We start from the raw sequence: 18,236 nt of genomic DNA, 5'->3' as shown, positions 1-18,236 counted from the left end.
TTATTTTTAAAAAGATTTTATTTATTTATTTTTAGAGGGGAAGGGAAGAAGAAAGAGAAACATCAGTGTGTGGTTGCCTCTCATACGCCCCCTGCTGGGAACCTGGCTTACAACCCAGATGTGTGCCCTGACTGGGAGTTGAACCTTAACTCTGGTTTGCAGGCTGGTGCTCAGTCCACAAGCTACACCAGCCAGGGCTCTTTCATTATTCTTTCAAATAGATTTCCAGTTCCTTGCTCTTTCTCTTATCCTTCTGGTACCCCTATATGCAAATGTTGGAATGCTTGAAGTTGTCCCAGAGGCTGCTTGCTCAATCCTTGTTTTTTTGGATTCTTTCTTTGCTCCTCTTGTTCTGATTGCTTGTTTTATGTTCCAAGTCATTGATTTTTTAAAAAAGATTTTATTTATTTATTTATCTTTAGAGGGGAAGGAGAGAGGGAGAGAAGCATCAATGTATGGTTGCCTTTCGTGCATCCCCTGCTGGGAGTTGGCCTGCAGGGAACTGGCCTGCAACCCAGGCATGTGCCCTGACTGGGAATCGAACCGCGATCCTCTGGTTTGCAGGCCTGTGCTCAATCCACTGAGCTACACCAGCCAGGGCCCAAGTCATTGATTTGATTCTCAGCTTCATCCACTCTCCTGTTGTTTCCCTATAAATTGTTCTTTATTTCAATTAGTATATCCTTCATTTCTGACTGGATCGTTTTTATGCTGTTGAGGTTCCTTGAGCATCCTTATAACTAGTGTTTTGAACTTGGCATCTGGTAGCTTGCTTATCTCCATTTTGTTTAGTTCTTTTTCCAAGATTGCTCTATCCAGCAAAGCTATCATTTAGAGTTGAAGGGCTGATAAAAAGCTTCCCAGACAAGAATAAATTAAAGGAGTTCATCATCACCAAACCATTATTATATGAAATGCTAAAGGGACTTATTTAAGAAAAAGAAGATCAAATCTATGAACAATAAAACGGCAATAAATACATATCTATCAACAATTGAATCTACAAACAAACTAAGCAAACAAGAAGAACAGACAGAATCATGGATACAGAGAGTGTTTTGATGGTTGCCAATGGGAAGGGTGTGGGAAAATGGGTGAAGAGGTAAGGGCATTAAGAAGTACAAATAGGTAGTTGTTGGGAACCGCTCTGCCTGGTTTCGGGAGTTGTAACTGTCCTACATGGCTAAGGCTGAATGAGTGACCTCCAGAATGCGAGCCACTAAGGAGACAAAGCTTGTCTCTGGCAGCAACACTGCTTCTGCTTCATCCCCTGCCCCCAACCCCTTGGTCAGTTAGTCCATGATGGGAAAGACCCCTCAGAGGGGGGGCAACCTAAGCCAGACACGATAACTTGGGAGGCCATCAATGAAGGACTCGGGGGGCTGCAACAAAGAGGGAGTGATGGACCCTCGCCCTCTGGCTATTCTGACATAGTCCAAGTCCCCAGTTCTGTCTGGGAGAAGTGCCTCCTGGCTCTAATCCACTTAAGCCTGAAAACCTATAATGGGGGAGGCAGAACAGCCCCTTGCCAGCTAGAGTGGGATCTGGGGTGATCAGGCTTAAGAAAGAGTTCCTAAAGTCCTGTGAAGCCTGCTTTGCTGAGTGCTTTAATTCATATGATAAGGGTCCGAGCAGGAAATGAGTATGTCTCCCAAAGTTTTGTAACCCCCTTACCTGACAGACACTGACTCAGACTAAGCCCTCAGATTTCTTTGAAATGTTATCTACTATTTGATCCTTGCCGCCTATATTCCTGTGTATTACAATCCAATAAAAGCCATTGAGGAAAGGGTTCCCGGTCTTTCTCCTCTGAGAGATTAACCACCTCTCCTCCCCAAGCAAATCGTGTCTTGGTAGTTTCACTTTCATCCGTGGCAGACGGGGGTACTTTGCGGGCAAAGTTGCCCCCACGGGTAGTTACAGAATAGCCATGGTTATATAAAGTACAACATAGGAAATAGAGTAGGCAAAAAACTTATATGCATGACCCATGGACATGAACAATGGTGTGGGGATTGCCTGAGGCAGTGGTGGGTGCTGGATGGAGGGGGGCAAAATTGGGACAATTGTAATAGCATATTCAATAACATATACTTTAAAAATATATAAAGCAAAAAAAAAAAAAAGGATCTCTCTTGGCCACTTCCCATGGATCTCCTTGCCTTCCTGTCTGTTCACCAGCCAGACTGCTAGGTGAGAGTGAGGCAGAGAAGCATTCCAAAATCTGGAATTTCAGTTTGGTGGCTCACACATTGATCTCTCCCCATTCTTTCTCTCAGTCTGCCCCCTGCTGGGTTATGCTGGGTCAGTGGACAGTGGTTTGGCAGTAACCACTGGGCTGAGAGAAGAGCAGGGAGGAGCTGCCACGGAAGACAGGGGGCCACACAAGGCTTGCAGAGTCTGGCCAGGAAAAGAGCAGCATAGATCAGGTCCTAGAGAAGATGAGGATCAGCTTTGGGGTTTGTGTGAATGGGCTCAGGACTACTTTGAGGTTGGGAGAATAGAGAAGGATTGATAGAGAAAAGGAAAGCAGGTACAGCTGCCAAGAAGAAAAGCATCAAAAAGGTGCAAGTCAGTTCTATTAGGGGGAAGAAGACTCTCTTTCCTGCTTTCAGAATTACCAAATAATATAAAACAACTATTCGATTTCTTATTACATATGAGGTATGGCGTGTGAAAAGTGAAAACTGCTGAAAGAAGGGTCCAGAGAAAGGTAGATCATTTGGCTAAATTCAAGTATGAATTAGGAAATAGCTTTATTAATGGCAGCCAGGACTTTGGCTCTGTCTGGGGCTCCTGGAAGCTTATCCCAGGAGGGCTGAGCTTTTGGAATGGTCAGTGATGTTAAGGTTAACATAAAAGTGGAACCTTCCCCTGGTCTTCCCAATATCCCCAATACAACCCCATAAACTGCTACTCTGACAACCCAAATCTTTCCCAAAGTAACTGTAGTCCTAATGTTCCCCCATTCTTCCGGGGCTCTCCATTTAACAGGACTTCTGTAGGGGCTTATACTCCTGTTTCACTTCCTTTTTATTCCCTAATCTTTGGATGTAGGAGTTTTATGGGCGAAGCTTGGTAGGTCATGATAGAGTTTCAACTGTCTTTGAATGTCCACAATATTTCCATATTGGTCCTAATTTGCAGTTTCTCTCCTTTGTCTGGTAACATTAACTTATTAAATTGGTATTTAAAGAGTCTACAACATACCAAGCACCAGGGACAGAGAGTGAACAGCACCAAAAAGCTGCATACAGGATCAGATTCAGGTGTCCTGGTTCCTGGTTTCCTAGCATCCTGTAGGGATGCTAGAACTTACAACCTCAAGTAAACTATTAAAGGAGACCCCTCCTTTATGAAATCACTAGGAATTAAGGTGAGGTTAACTTTTTTCTTTATATTTTTACAGCTTTAGTGAGGTACAGTATAATTGACATACAGAAAATTGCATGCATTTAAAGAGTACAATCTGATGTTTTGACATATGTATATACTCATGAAATCATACAATCAAGGTAATAAATCTATCCATCACTCCAAAAAAGTTTTCCTGTCTTGTTTAAAAAATCCTCCCTATCCTCCTTCCCTCAAAATCACTGAAAATTCTAGAAGGTATGTTAGTCCATAGTAAATTTTGATCTAGAACAAAACGTGAGCTTATGACCTGATGAAGACTCGAGTGTTGGAGTGGTTGAAATTAGGAACCAAATGCTTGACTTTGAAGTTAGCTTGAAGTCCCACCATTGCTGGCAGCAAAGCAGCAAAGAACCTGAGTGTCAGGAGAAGATTGACATCTTCCCTAGGGTCAAAATCCATAAAGTAATTGGTCATGGTCCAGTTCAACAGGTATCTGGGATATTGGTAGTCTGGCACCTTTAGGCCTATTGTTTGAGTGGGTGTCATGGGGAGGAGTACACTGAGGGTTTAAGCTAGATGAGAGACTTATTCGTATTATTTATTAAAACACTTTTTGTATACTGGTTATAGGTTTAATTGTCTTGTCACTGCTGCTAGACTGAGAACTCCTGCAAGGGTTTTATGTCATCAGTACCTAACAATGTCTTAAGAGCATTCAAATATTTATTGACCAAATACATTATAATTTAGGCTCCAGCCAACTAACTGTAAAATGCTATATTTGCTGCGAGTACCTAGTTTGGGTATACTGCTCTAAAGTTTGTGCTTTCTCACGAGACCTGAATGTGAGTGATCAGCTTGGTTGAGATTGTGAATCTGGAAGGTTCAAGGCTTTGAAAGAAGGAACATAACTAGATCAGAGAGACAGAAAGATGCTGTAGATAGGAAAATTTCCCCTCTGTTCATCTTCTGCACCACCAAAGGTGTGGGGTCTCTGGTGTCTTTTGGGGTAGAGGGTAGAGCACAGATAGAGTGAGGACTCAGGTAGGTTTTGGATTCTAGTAGCCTGTGCTTTTTTCCCAGGGAGAGCCTCATTCCAAGTAGAAACCTCTTTATGCAGTCAGATCCTTGGTCCACAATGTCTTATTTCCAGCATGCCTCCACCAGAGCCCATAACCAGAGCAAGGGGTTAGAGCAGTAATGAGAATGCTCAGATCCAGTCTCCACTCTTCAGACTCTCCAGCACCCCTCCCTGGGTCCCGCCTCAGGCTCCGCCCTATCCCCTTTTCTAGGTCCTGGAAGGCTCACCCAGAAGGGGGAGGCTCCAGCCCCAGTGCTTGGCCAGACAGAGCTCTTGCCAGGGTGGAGCTCCGGCAGCAGAGTCCAGTTGCAGCACTTACAGCTGTGTAGTCTTGATGGAGTCTTGCCGGACCCCTTCTCCCACCTCCCCAGCCCACCCTCTGAGCACCCTCCCCGGCCTCAGGCAACCATCCTGGTAAGTCGTGCTCTCCGTACCAAACTTTTCTGCAGCCAAGTTGTAGTTTACGGCTGGACAAGGAGCTATATTACGTTGGTGATGGTGGTTTGGGGCGGGGGTGGGGTGGATGTGGGAAATGAAGGATTGAGAATGGCCATCTTGAAATGAACTATTTATGACTAAAATGGATTGGATCTCACCCATTTCCCGAGATGGTAAAACTCTGATTTTAGTCAGTTAAACTTGGAGAGGGAACTTCGCTTCCCCCTCCCCCATTTCTTTCAGATTTAAGCAGTTCTCGGTACTTTCCTTCCGTATTTCAAGTCTCGTTGGCTTCCTGACAGCTCATCCCCTCCTCACTCCGGCGTGACATAGCCCCCCTCTTGTAGGTACCTCTGGCTCTCCTCCTCTCTCCTTAACCTCTGGGGACCCCGCGATCTTCCGAGGAGCACACTTCCTCCGGGCCCACCCTTCTCGCATCCCAGCCAAAGACTTGCGGGAGCCGAGTCCAAAGTGGTGGGAGGGGCCAAGGCTTAAGCTAGTCCGGAGCTCTGCCTGCGTGCGGGCTGGCGGGCGGGGCCTGCTAGGGGAGAGGTGTAGAGGCCGGACTGGGCGGAGCAGGCGGCAATTTGCGGCAGGCGCAGGGGTGATGAGTTGTGCGCCGGTCCCTGGGCCTGAGCTTGAGTTCGGGCTCTCTCGCTAGCGATGTCTTAAGATGGCGGAGCTGGGCGAATTAAAGGTACTGGTCCCCTCCCCCATTCCTATCTGGACAGAGCCTGGCGGTCCGCTGAGTCAGGGGAGCGACTGAGACTGAGTCCTGAAGGTTGGAGTGGAGACGTGGCGGGCGGGGACAGCTGCTAGGGATAGGAGAGAAATGGCTGTGGGCAAAGAGGGGGCTGCGGCAGGGCTCCGGGGGCGGGGCTGCGGGGCAGATTGAGGGGGGCGGGGGGGCGCGAATTGCGGTGTGCGGGCTGTGGCTCAGGGGGCGGGGATGTGGGGTAAAAGTCAGATTTGGTAGTAGACGAAGAGGTAGTGATAGGGCCGGAGGGGGAAGCTGCTGTAGAGGCGTAGAGGGCGAGTTGATCAAGGCCGAGAGATGCGACGGTAGGGGCAGATGTAGAGAATAGTACTGGGGGGGCTGACGTACCGGAGGCTTTTTTGGGAAATGCAGCTGAAAGGTGGAAGCTACAAGGCTGCTATTGGGATCTGAACCTTGGGAAGTACCAGTGGGCTGTGCGGGCTCTAGATTCAGGGGTGGGGCAGAAGTAGCCATGGGAAAGTCCTGCTTCTGTGAGTCGGTATCTTTGGGCAGAGACCTAGGGATGTGAAACTATGGGATAGGAAGATGCAAGTTCTTGACGAAGCTAGTAGGGAAATAAAGACAAGACAGAGGAAATAAGGATGCTCAGAAAAGCAGAGGAGAAAGTTTTTCATCACCTCAAAAAGGGCCTAAAGCCATAAAGCCTCCTATGAGGGGAAGAATGTGGAGGGGTAGCAAGACCTGCCCAAGGCAGGGTCTGCTAGAGATTCACAGAAGGGATTCACTGTTAAACTTTCGCTTTGCCCCAAGTTTTGGTCTTGTTTCCCTCTCAGCTAAGTAGGACTGAGGGAGGGGTGCTTATATAAATGACACTGAGAAAAGGATTTGGGGGAGTTAAAAGCATTGAACCTGACCTGAAAACCCTGGCCACAAAAGCTTCCAAAGGTTGGGGAAAAAAGCTCAGGTGGACTGAGGTGTTAGGAGGTGAGGGCAATGGGACACAATCCTCCAGCCATCTACTCCTTTTCTTCCCTGTGGGCTGTCTAGCCTGAAATCTCTTCTGTCCCTTCTTTTTCCTGTCTCCTCCCCTCTTCCCAGGAGGCTGGGATGGGTCTGAGAGTCTGAGAAAGAGTAGGAGAGGAAATAAGCAGCTTAAAGTAGAGTTCAGGCTGCAGAGGTATGGGCATAGGAGGCTGTAGTGGGCTCAGAGGTGTGCCTGAGGATGGCTTGCTGTTTGTACCCTGCTCCAATCTGGTCAACTTACAGGCATGGGGAGATAGGGTTGCTTAAGCTCTGGGGGTAGTGGTGAGGTTGACCTGAGGGTTGCTAAAGTGGGACTGAGATATCCCTTTGGCCAGGTTGGCTGTCTGGCAGTATACTACTGGCTGGAAAGTATACTACTGGCTAGATCAAAACTTACTATGGACCTTCTACCTTCTACCTTCTATACCCTCTATACCCTCTATACCTTCTACCTTTCTCTGGACCAAATGATCTACCTTTCTGGATCCTTCTTTCAGCAGTTTCTGCACTTTTCACATGCCATACCTCATATGTAATAAGAAATCTAATAGTTGTTTTATATTATTTGGTAATTCTGAAAGCAGGAAAGAGAGCATCTTTGTGATCAGTGCTGAAAAGAAAGAAGCATTGCCCATCCAGTAGCTCAGCCCCAGTGTTCTTAGCAGGACAGGCCTATGTGAAATAGTATTCTCAAATTTCTCTGTTCTCTTCAGCACATGGTGATGAGTTTCCGGGTGTCTGAGCTCCAGGTGCTCCTTGGCTTTGCTGGCCGGAACAAGAGTGGACGGAAACACGAGCTCCTGGCCAAGGCTCTGCACCTCCTAAAGTCCAGCTGTGCCCCCAGTGTCCAGATGAAGATCAAAGAACTTTACCGCCGACGCTTCCCCCGGAAGACACTTGGGCCCTCTGATCTCTCCCTCCTCTCTTTGCCCCCTGGAACCCCTCCTGTAGGCTCCCCTGGTTCTCTAGCTCCCATCCCCCCAGTCCTCTTGGCCCCTAGTACCCTGCTGGGCCCCAAGCGAGAAGTGGACATGCACCCCCCTCTGCCCCAGCCTGTGCACCCTGATGTCACCATGAAACCATTGCCCTTCTATGAAGTCTACGGGGAGCTCATCCGGCCCACCACCCTTGGTATGGCTCTTTGTGGGTGGTCCTTCAGTCTTCCTGGACTCCTGGACTCCATGCCTGGTCCCTAAGCCTTTCCAATTCTTTAGTCCTGTGGGATCATCAGCCTGGGATGAGGGTAACTTCTGTGGCTGCCTGTGCATGGGCTTGGGAATAACTGCCTTTGTGTTCTCAGCATCCACCTCTAGCCAGCGGTTTGAGGAAGCGCACTTTACTTTTGCGCTCACACCCCAGCAAGTTCAGCAGATTCTCACATCCAGGTACATTTCTTCGGTCCTCTTGCCTCATTCTAGGGTTGGTTACCTCTGGACTCTGCTCTGGCTTTCTTCTCTTTTGCCCTGTTCTTTTTCCTATCCATTTTCCTGCACCTGTGTTGTCTCTTCATTCTCTCAAATGTCTTTGCTATCCCTTGGACATTTAACTTTCTGTGTTTCTGTCTGTTCACTCTTGCCCTCGGGGTGGGGGGGGGGCACATACTGACACCTTTCCCTCCCCCTCCCTGACAGAGAGGTTCTACCAGGGGCCAAATGTGATTATACCATACAGGTACAGCTAAGGTGAGTTGATTTTCCCTTACTCCCTGCCAGCCTTCCTTCAGGGGTGGGAATAAAATAAGAGAATAAGATACCCCTAGGATATATCCCTGGTACAGCTATTGAATGCTGAGGGGTTCAGCTCAAGAAATTGCCCCCATCCTTTTATCTTCTCTCATCTCTTCCTAGGTTCTGTCTCTGTGAGACCAGCTGTCCCCAGGAGGACTGTTTCCCTCCCAACCTCTTTGTCAAGGTCAATGGGAAACTGTGTCCCCTGCCGGTAAATACTCTTTCCTTTTTCTGGCAGCAGCCTCTTCTGTTTAAGTCCTACATCTTAATTAAAAAAACTCTATTATGAAAGAGACATGCTTAGCACAGTGCCTAGTACATAGGGTATGCTCAGTTTCCTGATTGAATCAATAGAATGGAGAGAGTACTAAGATAGGACTGAACAAGGGTTCTGTCAGAACCCAGAAGAGTGATATAGTTCAACCCAAATATTTAGGAAAGGCTTCTCAGAAGTGATGAATCCAGAGCTGAGAGTTGGACCAACTGGGGCATCCCTACTCTTCCTCCTCCAGAACTCACTGAGTGGGTTCTTATTTCGTTGGTCAAAGAATAAGCTCTCTTATCCCCAGAAATGAAGCCCCTAGACAATAATAGTGCTCCAGTTTTTTGAGTCACTGAATAGGCCCCCATGTCCTTGATCAGTAAGCTGGTTTGCCCTCCAGGGAGTGAGTAACCTGAGACAAGATGTCTTCACCAGTCCCTCCCTTCCCCAGGGTTACCTCCCCCCTACCAAGAATGGGGCTGAGCCCAAGAGGCCCAGCCGCCCCATCAACATCACACCCCTGGCTCGACTCTCGGCTACTGTTCCCAACACCATCGTGGTCAACTGGTCGTCTGAGTTTGGACGGGTAAGCATGGCTGCGTCAGGGAGGATGGAGAAGCAATACAGAGAGTGAGGAGGAATCACCCAAGTGTTTTGGCTTTGGGAAACATCTTCCTCTTCATGGGTTTCTCTGCCTTAACCTACTGTCTTTGGTTCTCATGGGACAAAGGGTAGGGGGGCAGGTGTGCAAAGCAGAGGCTAATTATCTCCTTCTACTTCCAAGTAGAATTACTCATTGTCTGTGTACCTGGTGAGGCAGTTGACTGCAGGTACCCTTCTACAAAAACTCAGAGCAAAGGGCATCCGGAACCCAGACCACTCCCGAGCACTGAGTGAGTAGCAGCCTGCCCCTCTTCCCCACTCTGATCTGGATCTAAGTCTTCCTGGCCCTCTAGCCTTTTTACACAAACTGACAGTTTACCTCAACTCTCACATTAACCTCAACCCTCCCCTTACTCCCCTTACCAGTCTTAGTGGTTGAAGAATTGGACCTTGTATTCCCAATTGTGCATCTGCTTTGTACCTCCCACACCCTAACTCGGGCTCTATTGGAATATGGGTTCTTTGGTCTTGAAAGAATCTTAAGGATCATCTACTCCAACCCTCTCATGAATCTTTTTTTAAAGTTTTTTAATAATTTTTACTTTTAGAGAAAGGAGAAAGGAGGAAGAAAGAGAGGGAGAGAAACATTGATATGAGAGAGAAATATTGATTGGTTGCCTTCCTTATGGGCCCCCACTGGAGACTGAACCTGCATGTACCCTGACTGTGAATCAAACTAGCAACCTTTTTTTAAAAAATTTTTAAAAGATTTTATTTATTTATTTTTCAAGAGGGGAAGGGAGGGAGAAAGACATCAATATGTGTTTGCCTCTCATGCATGCCCCACACTGGGGATCTGGCCCACAACCCAGGCATGTGCCTTGACTGGAATTGAACTGGTGACCCTTTAGTTCACAGACAGCACTCAGTCCACTGAGCCATGCGAGTTAGGGCTGAACTGGCAACCTTTTTGTTTGTGGGAAGATACCCAACTAACTGAGCCACACTTGCTGGTGCCCTCTTGTGATGCTTTAATTGCTTCTAGGTCATCTCTGCCAAAGTATCATGAAGCTATATTTAAGCATTTTGGGGGATGGGGAAATCTCACCAACCTGGCCTTCATAATCCAGATCCCGCCCCCCCCCCCCCCCCAAAACCCATCTGCTTCTGACCTCACCATCTCCCAGGATTCCTCATCAGCCTTACTGACTCCATTTCTCTGGCTTCACTTCTGTTTCAGTCAAGGAGAAACTGACTGCTGACCCCGACAGTGAGGTGGCCACTACAAGTCTCCGGGTGTCACTCATGTGCCCAGTGAGTACAAGGGAGAAATGGGGAGGAGGGTTGGGTTAAACTTCTGGACTCAGAGGAAGGTTCAGGCATACTAGAGTGAGGCTTTCTGGGACATGAGGATTCTGACCAGAGAACTCATCTCTCCTCAGCTAGGAAAGATGCGCCTGACTGTCCCTTGTCGTGCTCTCACCTGCGCCCACCTGCAGAGCTTCGATGCTGCCCTGTATCTACAGATGAATGAGAAGAAGCCAACGTGGACATGTCCTGTGTGTGACAAGAAGGCTCCCTATGAATCTCTTATCATTGATGGGTAGGACCTTTCTGCATTCTGCTTTGTCTTACCTAGGACAACCACTAGTTTTTTCTCTCATTATGTATGTGTATATACAGACACATGTATATATGTGAATTTGCATATATACATTATATGTGTATTCTAACCCCTTTAATAATATTTCCAACACTGAGGACTAGTATAAGTCTACTATATACTAGGCATAGTGCTGAGCACTTTGCATGCCTTATCTCATTGAGTCCTCATAATAACTGACATAGATGTTATCACAAGTGAGGAAACTAAGGCCTAGAGATTAAATACTTTGCCTGAAGTTATACAGTTAGTAAACTGTAATATTGCTTATAACAACTGCATGGCCTCTCACTGAGTATAGCAATAAAGGTCTTTTGAGGGCTTAGATATGCTGATCTGGGTAGTCCTAATCCCCTTTCAGAACATACATTATGGTCCTTGTTCCCAGTGCCCTTTTTTTTCTTTTAAATTTTATTTATCTTTAGAGGGGAAGGGAATGAGAGGGAGGGAAATATCAATGTATGGTTGCCTCTTGTGGGTCCCCTGCTGGGAACTGGCCTGCAACCCAGAGATGTGCCCTGACTGGGAGTCAAACCATGATCTTTTGGTTCGCAGGCTCGCACTCAATCCACTGAGCTACACCAGCCAGGGCGTCCCAGTGCCCTTTTGAAGGTGGTTTTTGGAGTTCTCTATTTCCTTATCTTTCTATCTCTGCTCCTTATTTTGTCCCTACTACTACATGAAATCTGTGCTTAGAATATATTTATTTTAAAGGTTAGTATTAAAATTTGCAAAGCTCTTTTATATACTGTACTTGATTCTAACAACAGCTCAGTTCAGTAGGATGGATAATATCCCTATTTTACAAATGAAGCCTGACTACTGTCTCATCCCCATAAATTCCCTTCTCTCCCCTCCTCCAGTCTATTCATGGATATTCTTAATTCCTGCTCTGATTGTGATGAGATCCAGTTCATGGAAGATGGATCCTGGTGCCCAATGAAACCCAAGAAGGAGGCATCTGAGGTTTGCCCCCCACCAGGGTATGGGCTGGATGGTGAGTGATCCCTTGTCCCCAAGCTGAGCTAAGGCTTGAATGACCTCTTCTCTGAGACACAGTATTCTTACCACCCACAGGCCTCCAGTCCAGTCCAGTCCAGGAGGGCAATCCATCAGAGAATAAGAAGAAGGTTGAAGTTATTGACCTGACAATAGAAAGCTCATCAGATGAGGAGGACCTGCCCCCAACCAAGAAGCACTGTCCTGTCACCTCAGCTGCCATCCTGGCCCTACCTGGAAGCAAAGGGTATGAGGAAATAGGCTGACTCTATAACAGAAGGGACAGAGGAAAAAGTCAGGAAAGCTTTCTGGTCAGAGGGCAAAGCCTGGTGCATAGAGGGGACTTGGGAGGCTGGAGTTGGGTGAGGGCATCTATGGTTTGTTTGCTGGCTGCCCCAGCTCCTTGTCTCTTCTCACAGAGTCCTGACATCTGGTCACCAGCCATCTTCAGTGCTGCGGAGCCCTGCTGTGGGCATGTTGGGTGGAGATTTCCTATCCAGTCTCCCACTACATGAGTACCCACCTGCCTTCCCATTGGGGGCAGACATCCAAGGTAAGACATTGACTATAAAATGGGACCCTAAACTGCCATGTCCTTCCCAGAATCAGATTAAACCCCTGCTCCTTTTCAAAGCTTTCTGGCTCTCTTTGCAAAGGGCCACAAACCAAGGAAATTTTCTGTTGTTTTTGGTGGTGAAGGGGTCAGACAGGAGGTTGACTTTAATATTTTTCTTACCAGGTTTAGATTTCTTTTCTTTCCTTCACACTGAAAGTCAGGTAAGTGATCCCTTCTCTTATGAAGATCTCAGATCTCTGAAGATTCCTTTCTAGACACTAATGGGCACCTTCCCTCTCTCATTTTCCCTAGAGAGCTAAATCTATTTCTCTGTGATAGGCTGGTGAAGACAGTTTATTTCCTTCTGAGCCCCCACTAGTACTTCCTCAGATTTTCAGCTATGTCTTCTTCGATCCCTGTTACTGTTCTGTCTCCAGAGATTTTAGTGTAATTCTGCCCCTTGCCTGCTCACCCCCCCCCCCTCGCCGACACCCATGTGTACTTGAGCACCATGGCTGCTTCAACTGGACATTTCATATATTTGGATGCTCACAAGGCCAAGAAACTAACAAGTTGGAGGGGCTGTCTCAAGACAGGAAATCAGGGTAGGGTATAGGGAAACAGGGAATCAGAGAGAGGCTCTCCTTCTCAGAGAACATGTGGGGTCCAGAGGGGATGATTTATCACATACGAGATTTCTGATATGAGTGATATCAGGGGGGCAGGTAAAGAAAGGATAAAATCTTAAACTTTGCCCTTGATTCCTCCCAGCACTATGGTCCCTCCGTCATCACCTCGCTAGATGAACAGGATGCCCTTGGCCATTTCTTCCAGTATCGAGGGACCCCTTCTCACTTTCTGGGCCCACTACCCCCCACATTGGGGAGCTCTCACCGCATCACTACTCCAGCAACCCCTCCTAGCCGTATCAGTAGCATTGTGGCTCCTGGGGGGGGCTTGAGGGAGGGGCATGGAGGGCCCCTGCCCCCAGGTCCCTCTTTGACTGGCTGCCGGTCGGACATCATTTCCTTGGACTGAGTCCCCTGGATTATGGAACCTTCACTGTCTCTCGATGCTGAACAAGTATGCTCTGGAGTCCAGATCCCTGGCCACTTTTGAACCCGTAGAGGCTTTGGCCAAAGGCTGGAGAGACATTCATGGACATTTGTTTTTGGCATCACCTCTGTCTGACAAGGCCAGCACCCAAAGGGTTAATGTTTAACCTCCTTTGAAGGATATTTGGGTTCTATTTTTTGAAGTGTTCTTTAGACGGCTGGGATGTTCCTTTGGGTACATTAACCTAGGCAGTGATACGGATGTGCTAGGTAGGCAAGTAGGATGTGATACGAGTTGGGGAAAGGGCTGAATTCTCATCCTTGACTATCTAGAGCCTTGTGGGAAAGGGACCCTTCTGTTGACCTCCCAGATGCCCTCTCCCCATTTCCCAAACTGTTCCTTCCCCATAGCCATTATTTCTTCATGTCCATTCTGTTCTCTTTGGTCAAACAAACAGGCAAGCAAAGAAACTGAGATAGATTCATGGACAAAGAACTCTGTTTTGGTTTGCAGATTTTTTACTTAAGGAAAACCAAAATACATCCAAAGATCACTTCCCCTGCCTCCTACTTCCCAGCATGCCTGAGGAAGAGATAAGGCCTTAGCCCCAATCAGGAGCAGGGCCTGGCCTGTTGCCTGGGGCCCTCTCTATTTATATATTAAGCTCACAATGTTTCTTATGCTGACCAGCCCAGGGTTGGAGCTTCAAAAGGCCCATTGCCCTGTGGTGAGGTCTGGCTCATTCTGCACCTTTCCTGGGAGGTGGGATGACCCTTGTGCTCTCCCCAGTCTCTTTTCAGGCTTCTCCAGGGCCTAGAACCTCTGTTGTAATTTTACTTTTTATTCCCAAAGTTGTAGCAAAGTTCTTAGCCACAATAAAGGTTGCAAATCTTCTGTGTCATACAAGTAGACTGGAGAGGGGATTATGCACTGGCTTTCCAGATCCCTGGTTTGTGGGGAAGGGGTCCTTTGCAGGCTCAGGATCCAAATGAGCTCCAGTTTCACATGGTAGAAGTGCCACACTGAGGACTTCCAGGATCATTAGTTTCTTCTTACCCCCTCCCCCAGTGCCTACAAAAGCAATAATACATTTAGCCCAACCCTGTGGAGCCCTCCTGCCCTTCTTCACCCTTTCCTGCACAGATATTGCAGCCAGAGCCTGAGGGCAAACTTGGTCCCAGTGCTGACCCTTTCTTTGCCTTCTGCAGTGGCTGGGGTTGTCTGCAGCAGTGTGGACATGGGCACAGCCAGAGGTCGCGCTTTTCCATCCTCCTCTAGTTCCACCGCACTACAATGACAGCTCCTGTGTAGGCTGTGCCTTGTGGCTTAGCCCACGTTCATATCCATTGTCATAATCCTCTCAACTACCACAGGAGAAGGGTGGGTGGATGTTAACCTCATTTTACAGAAAGAAAACAGACTCAAGGAGGGTTAAGTGACTTTGCCCCTATGGGAGAGTAGGACACAAACCCAGGTCTTCAGGGCTAGCCATTCAAAGCAGGAACCCTCAGAGTTTGATGGACAGTGTCTTTCATCTCATGTGCTTTCTTCAGTTAGTTGACCAACTCACCACCTAAAACTCCCACCACACAAATCACCCCTCCTCCTGGGAGACAGAAGCTGAACTTCTCAATGTGTATGTGTTAGTGTGTTGGAGGGTTAGGGAAAAGCTTTTACTTACAGGACAGAGGGTGGTAGGTCCTGTCCCATTCTCTGTGGAGGCCACTGCAGCTGCTACATCTGCGTCCAGCCATATATAGGCGCTCACCTCACTTGCATTTGGTTGGATCCGTGCCTGGGGCGAGACATGTTGATCCCTTTATAATGGCTTGTCTCAGGAAGCCTATTCTGATCATAATCAACCCACAGGTGGAATGGAGAGAAGCTTGGGGAAGGGGGAATTTCCCATTTGCCTTGGGAAATCTAAGGCTATTGGATTTCTCTGACTTTCCCCTTCCCCCACCTTAGTCATAGTCAAAACCAGTCAGGGCCTTCTGTGCCCCTATATCTTCCCTCCACTGCCAACCCTACCTGCAGCTGCTGCTGTGACTCCTGGGAGACCACAAGTAGATAGAGAATGATGTGATGGTATTTGGGGACACCCCAGCTCAGCCTAGGAGGGTAGGCAGACTAAGAGAAGAAAATGGCAAAAATGAGAACTTTCTGTTTCTGAGACTCTAAATACAGCTGAGGAAGTGGAGGGTAGAGATGGTGCAGGACAGACACAGGTGAGGATTGTGGGTTTGGGAACCACCCACTGTCCATTATTTTTCCTGTGGCCAAAGCAGGAAAGACTTTTTTATGGGACTTGGTGGGGTACAAGTTGAGGGTTCTTGGTTAAATAGGAAAGGACCTCTGCCAGGTCCCTGTCTCACCTCCCATAACCCCAGAGGGACCCAAGAGAACTGGCCCTGGGGCAGCTGTAGTCCACTCTTTTCATAAAGCTCTCGAAGCCCTCCATCCAGCAGCTGGCAGAAAGAGGTTGAGTCAGAGAGCCAGTGCCTGACCTCCAAGTCTTTGGTTTGCCCCTTCTCAGGCCACACCCAAGGTGGTCCCAGATAGGTCTTTGGGTTCAGGACAGGGTGCAGGTTGGATCAGCTATATAGCTACCTCTTCATCAAGTTCCACATGCCCACCTGCAACAACAGTGGGCCCAATAGGTAAATGGTGGTATTCTTGGCTAGTGGCCACCACTCACTATTTACATTGCCCCCTCAAATGGGCACAGATGCAGTTACAGCCTGTGATTATGGAACAGGCCACATCTCTGTGCCTACTGTGTTTCTCAAACTGGGAATGGCATGTTGGGTGAAGAGCAAGTTTCTTCCCAGGACTCGGGACATTGACCTTAGGGTGCTCACCTGGGGGTACCCAGAGGTTGGGGGAAACTCTGAGGGTGTGTGTCCTTCGGGTCAACAAGATGGGCTTGTCGCTGGACTGCGGGATGATTGCCACACCCAGATCCACGCCTCGATTCTCGGACAGCTCTGTTCCCAGAGGCTTGGGCTGTTGGTTCAGGGCCGCAAAAGGGCAAAAAGGGGGTCGCTGGCAGGAGTCCTTTAGGTTAAAATTGTAGCAGCAGGTGGAGCCTTTAAAAATTGGGTGATACCACGCAGGTTGGGGGAGGAGGCTGAGTCGAGGCGATAGGCCCGGCCCCCAGACTTTGCAGGCAGCTCTCACCAGGTTCAAGGCCTAGGCAATACCTACAGCCCTTCCATCATTCCCCACCGCTGGAGCCCTAACCTGGAGCAGAAGCCTGGCCGAGGCACCCAGGAATGGCCTGTTCGAAAGGAGTAGCTGTCCTCGCTGCAAGTCACAGTATGTGAGCCACGGCCTGAGCCCTGTCCCGGCACCTAACAGGCCACACTCTGCGCAAAGCTCACCGACTCCCGGCGCCCGGAAAGAAGCAGTAGCACCTGCGCCACGGCCATAATGTCGCTGTGGTTCGCTGCATCGGGTTGGCGCCCTCTGGTGGCCCAGTGGCACCTCGCCTCGGTCCACGGGGTTGAAAGGAAGGCCGACTTCCCCAATGTCCCGGGGAAATTTAAGAACATTTGGGGATGAATCATCAGTGTAATATTAATAAATGACAAAGGAGACCACTTCTAAACCATCAGCTCCTCTTTTCTTCCCATCTGTTTAGGACAGTGACCCCCAGACCACATGATTTCTGGTCTCACATGTTCCCCATCCAACAGCCTCAGGCTGAATTCTAAGCACCCTTCCACAACGCTGTGTGCACTTATTGCAGCAGGCATCGCCTCAAATTACACCTATCTAACCAGATACGCAGGGAACATTTTTGACACCTCCCCCTTCTTTTGCCTCAAGTCTGGCATGATTCATATGCCTTTTTTTCTAGTTATATCCTATTTGCAGTTCTCCCCAAAACCAGCCTCTACTTCCTTCTGGGATCCTTGTCCCCTTCTATCTGCTAAATCCTCATTTTCATTTTTCAAACTACAGATCAAGTGACACTTTCTAAATGGTCTGTCTGTACATGATACTTTCCATTATACACCTCCCTCCATACTTCTTTGTCTCCTCCCACTAGCCTGCATGTGCAATGTGTAGTTATCTTTGTATCTCTAAGGTATAGCCTAGTACTGGTTATATGTGCTCACTAAATGATGAGTAGCCATCCTGTTTACCTTTGTATGTCATACCTAGGATAATGGCTAGCAATTAATTGGCACTCAGGTGCTTAATTAATTAGAACATTGGTAAGAGGAAACTAGAGATTACAAAACAACACTTAACTGCTTCATGTGAACTGAGGCTGCTATGACAAGTTACATCCACTATATAACTCATGGTACTGAGAAAGCACGCTTAGAATTGCCACTCTCAAGGAACTATGGAGAAGAAGGCAATGACTGAGTACTTATCATATGCTGGGCTTTATGAAATGTTTTACATACACAATTTCAACCTGGAGCTGGCAAATGTGGCTTCTACCCATAGATTCTGGAGTTGGGCTAATGCACCTACTAGTCCTGAAAATAGTTTTCCCCCTACTTTGTGGTAGTCTGTCACATTCTCTACATTGTATGTATATGCATGTATGTGTTTAAGATTACATTGTAAGCAAAACAACCCCAGCTAGTGTGGCTCAGAGGACTGAGTGTGGGCCTGTGAACCAAAGGGTTGCCAGTTCCACTCCCAGTCTAGGGCACATGCCTGGGGTGCAGGCCAGGTCCCCAGTGTGGGGCACATGAAAGGCAACCACACATTGATGTTCTTCTCCCTCTCC

The 18,236-nt window shown here is 47.9% G+C and overlaps 2 protein-coding genes across 4 annotated transcripts; one reads left to right on the top strand and one right to left on the bottom strand.

Moving 5' to 3' along the window:
- The first annotated feature begins 4,689 nt into the window (after positions 1-4,689).
- Positions 4,690-14,389, top strand: PIAS3 (protein inhibitor of activated STAT 3). Of its 3 annotated transcripts, none has more exons than XM_037039081.1 (14): positions 4,690-4,852; positions 7,331-7,748; positions 7,918-8,002; positions 8,249-8,299; positions 8,465-8,555; positions 9,058-9,192; positions 9,394-9,499; positions 10,450-10,523; positions 10,652-10,812; positions 11,736-11,869; positions 11,950-12,118; positions 12,291-12,424; positions 12,611-12,648; positions 13,199-14,389. In XM_037039081.1, the coding sequence occupies exons 2-14, from the start codon at positions 7,334-7,336 to the stop codon at positions 13,463-13,465; spliced, it is 1,860 nt and encodes a 619-aa protein (XP_036894976.1). In that variant the 5' UTR covers positions 4,690-4,852; positions 7,331-7,333; the 3' UTR covers positions 13,466-14,389. The 3 variants fall into 3 exon arrangements, with proteins under 3 accessions (XP_036894976.1, XP_036894975.1, XP_036894974.1); XM_037039080.1 differs by lacking the exon at positions 4,690-4,852 and adding an exon at positions 5,459-5,573 and having other exon boundaries at positions 10,709-10,812; XM_037039079.1 differs by lacking the exon at positions 4,690-4,852 and adding an exon at positions 5,459-5,573.
- A 199-nt stretch (positions 14,390-14,588) lies between these two features.
- NUDT17 (nudix hydrolase 17) lies at positions 14,589-16,935 on the bottom strand. Its single transcript, XM_037039082.1, is given in 9 exon segments — positions 14,589-14,771; positions 15,165-15,188; positions 15,190-15,278; positions 15,515-15,613; positions 15,859-15,951; positions 16,094-16,119; positions 16,345-16,528; positions 16,727-16,851; positions 16,854-16,935. Coding segments are annotated over 9 exon segments (864 nt in total). The 5' UTR covers positions 16,915-16,935; the 3' UTR covers positions 14,589-14,608.
- Positions 16,936-18,236: the final 1,301 nt, after the last annotated feature.

This window comes from Sturnira hondurensis, unplaced genomic scaffold (genome assembly GCF_014824575.4).
Source record: "Sturnira hondurensis isolate 20B ecotype Veracruz unplaced genomic scaffold, ASM1482457v3 Scaffold0024990, whole genome shotgun sequence".
Lineage (NCBI taxonomy): Eukaryota > Metazoa > Chordata > Mammalia > Chiroptera > Phyllostomidae > Sturnira > Sturnira hondurensis.
The sequence above is the reverse complement of the archived record's forward strand: the minus strand, read 5'-3'. Positions and strand labels throughout refer to the sequence as shown.